This window comes from Dipodomys spectabilis, unplaced genomic scaffold (genome assembly GCF_019054845.1).
Source record: "Dipodomys spectabilis isolate Male_0828 unplaced genomic scaffold, ASM1905484v1 ptg000530l, whole genome shotgun sequence".
Taxonomy (NCBI): Eukaryota; Metazoa; Chordata; class Mammalia; order Rodentia; family Heteromyidae; genus Dipodomys; species Dipodomys spectabilis.
This window is the reverse complement of record NW_024871207.1, coordinates 105,051-117,353: the sequence shown is the minus strand read 5'-3', so window position 1 is coordinate 117,353 and position 12,303 is coordinate 105,051. Positions and strand designations below refer to the sequence as shown.

The window sequence follows — 12,303 nt, the reverse complement described above, 5'->3', positions numbered from 1 at the left end:
CAAGTGGTAGAGCACTCACCTTGAGCTGAAGAGCTCAGGGACAGCACCCAGACCCGGAATTCAAGCCCCATGACCTACAAAAAAAAAGTCTTCTAGAAAACTAAAATGCTTTTGTCTTAAATATTGATATTTCTTTAATTTTGATATTTCCTGAAATTATTTGGTTTTTTTGTTTAATTGTAGTTATTACCTGTGCTGCTTGTGAAAAACATTAAAAAACAGCCTCTCGGTAATCAATTATACTTAGAATGTGAGCCTAACTTTTTGACAAGGAGGAAGGACAGTTGGGATTGGACTAAAAACCTAGCAAACTGGGGCTGGGAAGGTGGCTCAGTGGTAGAGCGCTTGCCTTGCATGTCTGAGGCCCTGGGTTCGATTCCTCAGCACCACATAAGCAAAAGGCCGGAAGTGGTGCTGTGGCTCAAGTGGTAGAGCTCTAGCCTTGAGCTGAAGAGCTGAAGGACAGCACTCAGGCCCAGAGTTCAGGCCCCACGACCGGACCCAAAAAAAAAAAACTAGCAAACTTCGCTGCCTAGGCAGCTGGGCTCTGGGTAGTGTAACAGTAAATTGCCTTAAGAAGAGTGATCCTGCAGTTCTAAGGTAACCAAGACTTACCTAGCTCCTCAGCCAAAAGAAACAATGCACATTTTAAAACTCAAGCCCAAAGAAGCTCATCTGATTTGGGTAAAATCTAATGTCTGTCTTCTAAGTATGTAGCCAACTTGGATACAGAGCTAAGAGAACACCAACTTTTACATTTTTTGTTGTATTCCAAAGGCTTAGTGACACCTACAATGTTTTTTTTTTTTATCTCAACTATCATCCTAGAGTGTTATATATAATTAAAAATAACTAAATTATGCCGGGCGCTGGTGGCTCATGCCTATAATCCTAGCTACTCAGGAGGCTGAGATCTGAGGATCGTGGTTCAAAGCCAGCCTGGGCAGGAGAGACCGTGAGACTCCTATCTCCAATAAACCACCAGAAAACCAGAAGTGGCGCTGTAGCTCAAGTGGTAGAATGCTCACCTTGAGCTGAAGAGCTGAGGGACAGCGCCCAGGCCCAGAGTTCAAGCCCCATGACCAACAAAAAAAAACAAACAACTAAATTATTTAATCAGTTACTGTTTTCAAGCCACCTTGGGTACAGAGGTGACAATGGTTTCAATCTTTACTATTCTAAAGTACTATATTTGGTTAATCAGTTGCTATTTTAAAACTTTCATTATGTCTACCGAGTTTTGTCATTACAGACTGTATTCTCTGCAACATTTATTGTTCAAACGTTATTTTTAGTAAGGCCCATGTAGGCTCTGCTTAAAAACTATTTCTATTGATCTCCTTGTTGCTTCTATTGGAAATGAAAGGGGCCATTGGCAAGGACCCTCATTTAATGTCACCCTGCCCCCCATGTGGGACATGCCTTCCCAGCAATGAGCAACACAAACTGGGACATGTCATCCCAGCAACAAGCAAAAGTGCCAAAAACCATCATTCCAGCAAGAAGAGGAGACCTCCTAGACCCACCAGGACAGAGCTAGTCCACCCAGAGGCAGTTGGGAAACACTGCACAGATAAGAGGGGATGGTTTCAGATCCTAAATGGAGTTACTTTGTGCTTGCTCTTTCAAAATTATCCAGAGCCAGGAAACAATGGTTCATAAGCATGCCTATCTAATCCCCATTCCTGTCTATCTTTTAACTAGGCAGGAACTTAAGTCTATTGCCTGCTATTTCTACTTATACTGGGTGTTCCATATACATTTTATCATCCAGACGTTTACCAAGGCCTCCTGTCAGGCCCTTAACCACTCCAATCCAGCCCCAGGTTCTGACGCTTGTTCTTTTTTTTTTGTCGGTCGTGGGGTTTGAACTCTGGGCCTGGGTGCTGTCCTTGTGCTCTTCAGCTCAAGGCGAGCGCTCTACCACTTGAGCTACAGCACCACTTCTGGTTTTCCAGTGGTTTATTGGAGATAGAGTCTCATGGACTTTCCTGCCCGGGCTGGTTTTCAACCTTGATTCTCAGATCTCAGCCTCTTGAGTAGCTAGGATTACAGGCGTGAGCCACCAGTGCTCGGCATGACATGACGCTTATTCTTAACCAGCTTACCATGCTCTCCCCTACCCAGCCGCCAGATGTCAGAAGTAGCTAGGGACATGAGCCACCACTTCCAGAACCACCTGGAAAGCAGGAGATAGGAACTAACCGAACTAGCCAAGTCATCCAATTTTAAATTTTTTTTGGGGGGGTCCGGTAGTGGGGCCTGAACTCTGGGCCTGGGCGCTGTCCCTCAGCTCTTCAGCTCAAGGCTAGTGCTCTACCACTTGAGCCACAGAACTACTTCTGGTTTTCTGGTGGTTTATTGGAGATAAGAGTCTCAAGACTTTCCTGCCTGGGCTGACTTTGAACTGTGATCTCAGATCTCGGCCTCCTGAGTAGCTAGGGTTATAGGTGTGAGCCACTGGTACCCGGCTAATTTCTCCATATTTTGTAGACCAAATACCGTTTCTACCCTGGACCTCTTACCCTTCTCAATCTCCTAGATTTGGCTCAGGATTTATATTTGCAAGATGATTTATCTGACTTTACCCCTGAGGAAATATACACCTTCCCTCACTTTCATATTCATTCCCTTACTTTTTTCTATTCCTTGTAATGTTTCTCCTTGCCCTCAGCCTTTTGGGAGCCTTCCAGCTCATGGCCCATACTCGAGCAGAGCCCCAAACACATAACACATATGCCTGGCAATTTTACATGATCACACCCACCTCCAAACAGGCACGCTCCTCAGCCCAGTGCCCCTCCACAGGACACAGTAGTCCTGTAACTCTTTCTTTGGAACAAAAACAGGCCTGTACTTCAGGAGGTAGTCACCTTGAAAATGGACATTACTTCTGTGTTCCCAAGTAGCTCTCTCACCTCAGATCCAAATGACGACTATTGCAAACTTCTAATTTTACATTTCCAGATGTCTACAAACTTCCTCACAGAAAGAGCAAGAGCCTACACCAACCAGACGGTCAGTCAAAGGTTCCCGGGATAATATACTGCTCCTCACCCATGTAACTCCACCCACTATCCAGAAGGAAGCAGTTACAGAAGACAGACCTTTGTCCATACACCCACCAAAAATAAACAGAAAAGGGAGGAATGTCAGCCTAACCTCCACCATCTTAGGAGCCACTCTGCCATCTTAGGCCTTGTGGTAAAGGATGGCCTTTCCCTGAAATCAGGTGACACAGGCACTTCCCTGAAATTAGCTGACAGCCCTTTTCAAAGCAGGCAGCTGCAACTGCTAACGACAGGCAGCCCCCCACTACAGCAACTCCTGTTTGTGCAGCTACGACCATAAACCTTAGCTCCGCCATGGTGGAATTCCTACTCTGAGACCCACATGCATCCAGCCTGTAAAACTCTCCCAGCCTGCGAGGTGGCCTGTCGGTTTCCTGACTTTAAACTCCTTTTCCTGTGTGTGGGACCCGTGTCGGCGTGATCTCCCTGGGGAGACTTTCACCATTCTAGAATCTGCGTGTGTCTCCTCGAGGAAGTGGGAGGGTCTACCTGTAGAGGACTCTCCCCCGAGACCCAGCTGGACTGCCTCGTGCTGTCTGCTTGAGCGTGGTCTGCTACTGCAGCATCCCTTCCATGGCCGGCTCTACACCGCCAGTGGCCTCTCCGGCCTGGCGCGTGGTAGGGCTACAGTAAGACAGACTTGGGATGGCCGAGCAGCGGGCTGCTGCAGTGGGCCGGCGGGGGCAGTGTGCAGACACCCAGCACACAGGCGCATGCACTGGGCCGGGCTCGGCTGGGCTGGGCACGGCATCTGAGCTCATTCTGTGTAGCTCGTGACTCTGTAAGGCTATTTCTGAAAAGCTTCCCTATGCTCCTGGAGCCTGGCGGGGGGAGCCCGTGACCCCCATACTCCCTGGGAGGAAGCCAGGCCCCATCCCCCATGCCAGCCTGGGGGCCCTCCACCTCTGGGACCCAGCCTCTCCGGCCTGCCAAGCCCTGGCATGCTGCTGCATTCCACGGCGGCGTCAGCCCTGAGCTCTGCAGAGTCAGGCGGTTTGAGCTCACACAGTGGGGGGAACGCCAGCATGGGGTGCTCAGGGGAGGAGCCATCAAGGCCCCGCAGGACCGGCAGGACCCTCGGTTATGGCCTCTCGGCCACCCCAAAGTTAGTGTCACACTCGGGGTCCTAGGCACAGGGTGTTTATTCATGCTGAGGGCGCAGGAGGGTGAGGCCAGGCTGGGCAGTGTCCTTCAGCAGCCATCTGGGTGCGGTAACCAATCTGGTGGGAAGAGGACAGAGTTGGAATGGAGGACAAAAGAGGCAGAGCCCAGGGGAGGCTTGGGAGGGACAAGAAGGGGGGGAAGCTTGGAGGTAGGGCAGGATGAGGGGCAGGAAGGAAAAGAAAGCCCCTGGCAACGATGCCTGCCAGCCTAGCTACTCAGGAGGCTGAGATCTGAGGATCATAGTTCAAAGCCAGCCTGGGCAGGAAAGTCTGTGAGACTCCTATCTCTAACTCACCAAAAAGCTGGAAGTGGAGCTGAGGCTCAAATGACAAAACACTAATAGCCTTGAGCAAAAAAGCTCAAGGCTAGCACACAAGCCCTGATTTCAAGCCTCAGGACTGGCACAGAAAGAAAGAAAATCAGAAGGAAAGAAGAGGAGGAAGAAGAAGAGAAGGAAGAGGAGGAGGAAGAGGAAGAGGAGGAGGAGGAAGAGGAGGAAGAGGAGGAGGAGGAGGAAGAGGAGGAGGAGGAAGAGGAGGAGGAGAAAGAAGAGGAAGAGGAAAGCCAGGCACTGGTGGTTCACACCTGTAATTCTAGCTACTCAGGAGGCTGGATCAAGGATCACAGTTCAAAGCCAGCCCAGGAAGGAAAGTCTGTGGTGAGATCTTATCTCCAATTAACCACCAGAAAACCAGAGGTACAGCTGTGGCTCAAGTGGTAGAGTCATCGCCTTGAGCACAAAACTTAGGGACAGAGCCAGGCCCTGAGTTCCAGCTCTAGATCTGCCATGCACGAGTGCAATGTGTGTCCAAGTGTACGCGACAGCCTGTGTGCAGGTGCTGTGCGGTGCCAGTGGCTCAGGCCTGTCATCCTAGCTACAGGAGGCTGAGATCTGAGGACCAGGGTTTGAAGCCGGCCGGGGCGGGAAAGCAGCAGAGAGGGATTCAGCGGGTATAAAGGAGGAGGGGTTCTGGGGGTCCCAGCCCTTGTAGGAGAGTGACAGGCACAGAACTCAGCCCTGATGCCCTGGCCCTGGCCTCTCAGGGGCTCCTCAAGGTACCCCAGGCTGTGTGGGGCCCAGGGGCTTCCTGGGCTGACCCAAGTTCCCTGTGGGTTGGGCACCAGGGCAGGGGAGGGGCACATCCCAGGTCAAGAGAGTAGGAAGGAGGTGATCCAGGGCAGGGGGCCCGGGGTGGGGACGGGGAAGCCTCGGCCAGGGGCCCGGGGTGGGGTGGGGTGGGGATGGGGAAGCCTTGGCCAGGGGCCTGGGTGGGGTGGGGACGGGGAAGCCTCGGCCAGGGGCCTGGGGTGGGGTGGGGTGGGGATGGGGAAGCCTCGGCCAGGGGCCTGGGTGGGGATGGGGAAGCCTCAGCCAGGGGCCTGGGTGGGGTGGGGGATGGGGAAGCCTCGGCCAGGGGCCTGGGTGGGGATGGGGAAGCCTCGGCCAGGGGCCTGGGTGGGGATGGGGAAGCCTCGGCCAGGGGCCTGGGTGGGGATGGGGAAGCCTCGGCCAGGGGCCTGGGTGGGGATGGGGAAGCCTCGGCCAGGGGCCTGGGTGGGGTGGGGATGGGGAAGCCTCGGCCAGGGGCCTGGGTGGGGTGGGGATGGGGAAGCCTCAGCCAAGGGCCCGGGGTGGGGATGGGGAAGCCTCGGCCAGGGGCCTGGGGTGAGGGTCTCCAGGGAAAAGGAGGCGCTGGAGGAGACCCCGAGCTACTGGTCCTTCCAGCTAGGCTCAGGCTGAGCTCCGTGGTCGGGTGCTAGGGCTCAGTCATCCGCACCTCATCCGTGGCCCACGAGCAGCTCCCCACCCCCACCCCACTCCCTGGGCCCACAGGCCTTGTCCAGGGCCCTCAGGCCACAGAAGCCCTTACCGGTCATGTCTGGGAACATGAAGTCTTTCTTCTTGAGGCCCTGGGATAAGGCCAGGCAGGCAAACCTGTCCAGCGTCCTGGAAGGCAGGTTCCAGTTTCTGCCTGCAGCCGGAGCAACAGACGGGGGATGGACTATGGCCCCAGAGCTGCCCCACCAAGCTCAGGGAGCCTCAGCCCCTACAGGGGCAAGGGCAGGGACAGGGGAGGGGCAGGGCAAGGGAGGGGCAGGGGCAGGGCAGGGGAGAGGCAGGGCAGGGCAGGGCAGGAACAGGGGAGGGGCAGGGCCCAGGGCAGGGCAGGGCAGGGCAGGGGCAGAGCAGGGAAGAGGCAGGGCCCAGGGCAGGGCAGGGGAGGGGCAGGGGTAGGGCAGAGGAGGGGCAGGGACCAGGGCAGGGCAGGGGAGGGGCAGGGGCAGGGGAGGGGCAGGGGCAGAGGAAGGCAGGGGAGGGCAGGGGAAGGGGAGGGGCAGTGCCCAGGGCAGGGAAGGGGCAAGGGAGGAGCAGGGCAGGGGAGGGCAGGGCAGGGGAAGGGGCAAGGGAGGAGCAGGGCAGGGGAGGGCAGGGCAGGGGAAGCAGCTCACCCAGGAGGCTGACCCGGATGACAGTCCGGCTGCCGGTCCGCCTGAGCGACAGCATCAAGGCAAACTTGGTGTAATCGGTGTCTATCACCCGCATGTCCTCTTGGTCGGCCGTGGAGCCTAGGGGCCGGACAGGCATGAGGGTCTAGCTGTTGCCGCCAGGCCCGCGTGCCCGCGTGCCCACCAGCCGGCCCTGCCACTGCGTCCGCCTTACCTTTGTGTTCTATGGTGAACTGGCCGGGCTGCTCGGCTGGGATCATTACGTACGACCATGTGTCACAGCGCTTGCCCCTGGGGGGAGGGCGGTGGGCTGAGCGGGCTGTGGGGGGGGAGGCTGGCCAGGCTGCCTGGCAGCTCCTCCGAAGGTCCCCAGCCCTCAGGACCGGGAGCCAGGGGCTCACAGGCCCCTCCAGGAGCCCTGCCCATGTCCATCCAGGGCAGGTCCTCCTTGGGCTGGCACAGAGCCCCAGATCCATGGGGCTGCGCCATTGGCTAATAAACCTGCCCTATGCCCACCCTCCCTCCCGGCGAGGCCGCTGGGGTGAGCCCAGGGAGCGGAGCGGCCACGGCGGGCCAGCTGGCCACCCTGCCCGCCCCTCGCCCAGGCCCAGGGAAGGAACTCAGCACTGCCGGGGCTTCTAGAAGGAATGTGCTTGCTTTTCTTTTTCTTCTAGTACTGGATTTAAACTCAGTGCTTCATACTTCCCTGGCTTCCCGGGCTGGCACTCCACTACTTGAGCCGCACCTCCAGCCTGGCGTTTTGCTTATTATTTTGGAAATGAGTCTTCTGGCCTTTTCTGTACCCTCAGATTGAAATCCTCCAGACCTGAGCCTCTTGAGTAGCTAGGATCACAGATGTGAGCCACGGGTGCCTGGCCGACTAGCTCTTTGGGGTTCTTTGGGGAGGCACAGGGGCTTGAGCCAGCCTGACACTTCCTGCCACCAGAGCCACACTCCCGGCACACTTGCCTCTAGGTGAGCAAGAGGGTGGTAGATTAGGTGAAAGGGAAATAAAAGATAATAAATACTAGAGAGAGATAGACTCAGATACTGAAACAGAGGAAGAAAAAGCTGAGAAACCTGAGCAGCCAACTCTTCTTCCATCACTTCCTTTATCAAGAATAGAGAAAGATAAAGGCTATCTGCACCTGCCTTCTCCTTTGAGATGATGAAAAGCTGCAAACTCTAGGTTGAGCTTTGTAGCTCACACCTGTAATCCCAGCTACTCTGGAATCAGATCTGGAGGACTGATGTTTGAGGCCAGCCCTGGCAAAAAAATAGTGGGACCCAAATGTCAACCCATCAATGGAGTGTGGTGCTGCGAGCTTATGATCCTGGCTCTTGACATCACAGGTTGGAGGCCCACGGTCCCTTTGCAGATTGTCGTTTGGAATCAGAGGTCACCTGGGCCCCCCCAGGCCAGCCAGTCAGGTGAGCGAGGAAGGCCATGGAGGCTGGGGGGAGGGCAGCACCCTCCCAGCCGTCCACCCAAAACCCGCTCCCTCCTCCCATCCAGGGCCGGCACTTCCTCCAGGCAGGCTCATCAGAGTGCCCACTGCCGTGGACACAGTGACTGGCTCATGAGGAGCACGTGACCGAGAACACAGACCGACAGACAGACAGACAGACAGACAGACAGACAGACAGACAGACAGGCAGAGGCCAGGCTGTGATGTGAGAAGATGTCAGGCTGGGACAGGAAGCAGGGTCCAGCTCCAAGCCCGGGACCCAGGAAGGCTGAAATCCCCCCCGGGCGTGCCCTGGGATCCAGGGGTGGCTCCCTGCCACGCACCCACAGGCTGTTCGCCGGAGGCCCGTGCCAGGCCCACGGGCAGCCCTGGCACCGGGGCCGGCGGCCGTGCGGCTCGCGGCCACTCACCGCTTCATGGCGCTGGACACCTGGAGCTGGCCTTTGTCGTCCGCCACGACGGTGGTGATGTACGGCTTCAGCAGGGCCTTGTCCTCCTTTCTGTAGTTGCTGCCCGCCAGGCCCAGGACAAACCACTCCCCCTGGAACTGCGGGCCGGTGAGGGCGGGGCGGCAGCCCAGGCTGACCCCTCCCGGGTGGCCGCTGTCCAGGCTCCCCCCCCCCCCCCCCCCCCCCCGTAGCTCTTAGAGCCTGCCCTGGGTCTGGCAAGGCCGCAGGCCCTTGGCGGAGGCCGGGCGGCCCCAGCCCCGTCTCCCCACAGGTGCAGGGAGCTCGACCAGGTGGTAGGAAGGTCCCGGTTCAGAGCTGGGCCGGAGCCTCTGCCCTGGTGGTGGCCGCCAGCCCCCCTCCCCGCCCCCCAGGAGACGCTACCTGGTCGCGGTGGAAGCTCTTCATCGGGGTGAAGGTGGGCAGGGGGCTGGGCGTCTGGCCCTGCACGGCTGTTGGCAGGACGAGCAGCAGCCACAGGGCAGCGCGGGGGTTCATCCCAGCAGCTGTGGCCCCGAGGGACGGGGAGGGACGGGGACGCATGCCGCCGAGCAGGGCCTCTGGGAGCCCTCCTTCTCCTCCTCCTCCTCCTCCTCCTCCTCCTTGCAGCCACGAGCTCCCTCAGAGTGCGTGGGCCGCAGGGGGGGGGGCGGGGCCCGCTGGCCAGCCTGGGGCCATCACTGCCTCCTCCGGCCTCCTCCGCTCTCCCCTGGCCCTTCATGCCACTGACATCCCGCCCCCGGAAGATGGCTGGTTGTTCCCGGTGCCCATGGGCTGCTGCCCGCAGAGCCTGGCCTGCCAGCCCCGGGGTAGCGCCCAGGGCCCAGAGCGTGTGGGTGCCAGCAGGACGGGACCTGCAGTCACCGGAGCGGCGGGAGGGGCGGGAGGGACAAGCGACTGAGAGCTGGTCAAGTGTCCCTGCCAGGAGGGTGAGCCCTGATGAAGCCAGGCCCTGGCATGCTGGCGGGAGGCGAGGGCGGCGGGGCGGGGCCTCCCAGGCTCTGGTTCTCCTTAGAGGAGGAGGAGGGCCAGCTGCCCTGGGCCCCCCGTCTCCCACTCCACTGGCAACGAAGGTCATGGGGCTGGTCGCACGGTGGAGGCCCACAAGGCTTCTAGATGACAGGGTAGCTCCCAGCCCTGGCCACCGACTCCTCTGGCTCCGGCCCCCAGGGCCCAGGCACGGCTGGGGACTGCCTGAGGAGATGGCCACAATGCGGCTCGGTGGGGGCTGCGCGGGGCGGTCACTCGCTGGACGTCCAGAGGTGGCTGTTCACCCTCTGCCTTCCCCACCCCACCCATAGCCTGCCCTCTGCCCGACCACGCCCCTCACCCCGCAGGCTCCCCGGAGCTCGCGGGAGCGCGGGCCAACGTGTGTCAGTGTCATGGGAGCAGGGGACACACACCCCTCCTCAGCTCCGCCGGCCTTCGGGCACGGGGCCTTCTCTGGCCGCTCAGGCGGCCGCTGGGCCGTGAGCAGTGCCGGGCCCTGTGCTCCCCGCTCTCGGGGCCGGCCTCTGCAAATGGCCTCGAGAACAGAGAGCGGCCAGCGCGTTCCTGTCCACCCAGGTGTCGGTTCTCCTCCCGACAGGATGCACCGCAGAACAGCCCAGCTGGGCACTGTGTCCAGAGCGGCAAAGCCTCCCTGGCCTCCCTGGGCCTGGCCTCCCTGACAGCCCGCCCGGCCACCGGGCCCTGGGCCCTGTCTCCAGCTCCGCAGCCTCCAGGCTGGGTCAAGGGACAGCCGGGGCCCCTCTCCAGACAAGGCCTGGGCACCGGGCCGAGGCCCAGACAGGCTCCAGTACTAGGCACCCAGCCAGCGGGATCAGAGAAGGACAGAGCTGCAGAGCAAGGAAACTGAGGCCTGGGGAAGAAAGCAGGGCCCTGGTGCCTCCAGGTGGTTGCGTTTCTACCCTAGTTTGAGAGTGTGGGAGGGGGAGGGGAGGGGGAGAGGAAGAGGGAGAGAGGGGGAGGGGGAGGGGGAGGGATGCCTCACGCAGCCAGGGGACCAGGCCACTCGCTTCCCCTCCCCACCAGCAGGGGGAGCACCTGTCCAGATGGACAGAAAGGACACAGGGAGGACCATGGCTGAGGTTTACTGAGAAGCCCCAGGTCACAGAGCTCCCTGGGCAGACAGTGGGTCCCCTGGCTGGCCGGCGCAGGGGTGCAGGGGTCACGGAGGGGGTCAGCAGGGTCCACCGTGGGCAGCTTCTCCAGCCTCACCGCCTCACCTCTGCAGCAGACAGGAGGCTCAGCAGGGGCGGCTGGGAGCCTCTCCTTGTGGCCACCGGCCTTCCCTGCCAGCTACTCACCGTCCAGCACGTGGAACTGGTCTGCGGCCTCACAGAAACCTGGGGACCCAGGCGGTGATGAGGAAGGGGACCGGGCTTGGGTCACGGAGAGCAGAGGGGCAGGGACACTCACCGTACGTGGGGAGGAACACGACCTGGTCTTCCGTCAGGTTGGCCCTCCTCACCTGCTGCTCAAACTCATTCAGGGCAGAGGCACTCACCGGCAGAGAGCGGGCTGTGGGCAGATGAGGCTGCTGAGCCTCGGCAGAGGCTCAGCAGGCCGCAGTGCGCTGGGCAGAGGGCGCAGACCGGCCCACGGTCCACCCGCCCGGTCCCGCTCCACACCCGCTGCCTGTGGCAGAGCCCAGCCCCAGCACACGCACCATACAGCTTCACCGCCAGCCGGCCGGCCCTCTCCAGGAACAGGATGGCGAAGCCCTGGTAGTCCGTATGGACGACGACCACGCGCACGGGCGGCCGGGGCCCCCGGGCTGAGGCACAGCGGGGGGGAGGGGGGGTGAGGACGTCACCCCTCCCGCCTCGCCTGGCCTTCTGCCCCGCCCCTGCCCGCCGCTCCCACCTCACCTGGGAGCAGGAAGCAGCCGGGGACCCCGGTGTCTCTGTAGAGCTGGCGCACCTGCCAGCAGATGCCATCCCTGGAGGGCAGGGGGCAAAGGAGGTGCCCAGGCTCAGAGACCCCAACCCAGGGGGAGCCACATGGCTCATCCACCCTGGGTTTTGGCGGGGGTGGGAGGGGTGGGCAGGGGCGTGGGAGGAGGGCCACGCAGGGACTCACAGCTTTCGGAAGGTGCTGGCGACCATGGCTGCGCCCTGTGGAGCTGTGTGCAGTGCGGTGGCCTCAGCTCTGTGGCCCTGCTCCTGCAGGGAGCGGCAGGCAGAGCCCACAGCCACAAGGAGCCACTTTCCTGCAAACTGTGGCGGGAGGGGGGGGGGGGGGCCTCAGGATCCTGGGAACAGGGAGGGAGGACCGGGAGAGGGAGGAAGGGAAGGGGAGGGGAGGCTCCCACCCCACCCTACAAAGCTGGGCAGCCCCCCCCCCCCCCCCCCCCCCGGCTTCTACCTGCTGAGCCTGGAAATGGGCCTGGGGCTGGACGGTCGAGATGGCCAGGGCAGGCCCTGGGGGCTTCCTGGCCCTCCAGCCCAGGGCACCACCCAGCAGGAGCGCGGCGAAGACCAGCAAGGCCCACCGGGGCAGCATGGCAGCCGGGTCAACGACAGAAGCCTGACGGAGGCAAAGGGCAGCGAGGTCAGAGGGTGCTGACCAGGCCAGTGCAAGCCCCACCCCACCCCGGAAATCCGGCCCTGTCTCGAGCCAGGGTCCAGCCTTGGCAGGGACAGACACCAGGTCCCAGGTGAATCACGTTGACCTCGGACTCCAGGACTCCATGTCCCCTGG

At 60.3% G+C, this 12,303-nt stretch overlaps 2 protein-coding genes across 7 annotated transcripts in view; both read right to left on the bottom strand.

The window, feature by feature from the left end:
* The window catches only part of LOC122099716 (prostaglandin-H2 D-isomerase-like), a 28,826-nt gene extending 19,360 nt beyond the window's left edge, over window positions 1-9,466 (bottom strand). Inside the window, exons 1-6 of one of the 5 annotated variants that reach the window (XM_042670249.1) lie at window positions 8,983-9,466; window positions 8,563-8,699; window positions 6,898-6,974; window positions 6,687-6,803; window positions 6,107-6,208; window positions 4,196-4,291 (exon numbers count right to left, since the gene is read on the bottom strand). In XM_042670249.1, coding sequence (XP_042526183.1) covers window positions 4,263-4,291; window positions 6,107-6,208; window positions 6,687-6,803; window positions 6,898-6,974; window positions 8,563-8,699; window positions 8,983-9,141 — 621 coding nt within the window. In that variant the 5' untranslated portion in view covers window positions 9,142-9,466 and the 3' untranslated portion in view covers window positions 4,196-4,262. Of the gene's footprint in view, window positions 1-4,195; window positions 4,292-6,106; window positions 6,209-6,686; window positions 6,804-6,897; window positions 6,975-8,562; window positions 8,700-8,982 lie in introns of those variants that run through there. The other 4 variants (XM_042670250.1, XM_042670247.1, XM_042670246.1 and 1 more) reach the window with 4 other exon arrangements.
* Window positions 9,467-10,622: 1,156 nt separating this feature from the next.
* C8g (complement C8 gamma chain) lies at window positions 10,623-12,105 on the bottom strand. Of its 2 annotated transcripts, XM_042670256.1 has the most exons (7): window positions 11,968-12,105; window positions 11,683-11,819; window positions 11,472-11,542; window positions 11,270-11,377; window positions 11,020-11,121; window positions 10,908-10,946; window positions 10,623-10,828 (listed from the first exon to the last, which is right to left on the bottom strand). In XM_042670256.1, the coding sequence occupies exons 1-7, from the start codon at window positions 12,103-12,105 to the stop codon at window positions 10,815-10,817; spliced, it is 609 nt and encodes a 202-aa protein (XP_042526190.1). In that variant the 3' UTR covers window positions 10,623-10,814. The 2 variants fall into 2 exon arrangements, with proteins under 2 accessions (XP_042526190.1, XP_042526189.1); XM_042670255.1 differs by lacking the exon at window positions 11,270-11,377.
* Between the last annotated feature and the right edge of the window lie 198 nt (window positions 12,106-12,303).

Excerpts from the sequence above, each read along its gene's own strand:
- C8g (XM_042670256.1), bottom strand. The coding sequence starts at position 12,105 with ATGCTGCCCCGGTGGGCCTTGCTGGTCTTCGCCGCGCTCCTGCTGGGT. Across the intron at positions 11,378-11,471 it reads CGGCTGCTTCCTGCTCCCAG|CCCGGGGGCCCCGGCCGCCC; the intron begins GTGAGGTGGGAG and ends GCTGTGCCTCAG. Across the intron at positions 10,947-11,019 it reads CGTGTTCCTCCCCACGTACG|GTTTCTGTGAGGCCGCAGAC; the intron begins GTGAGTGTCCCT and ends CTGGGTCCCCAG.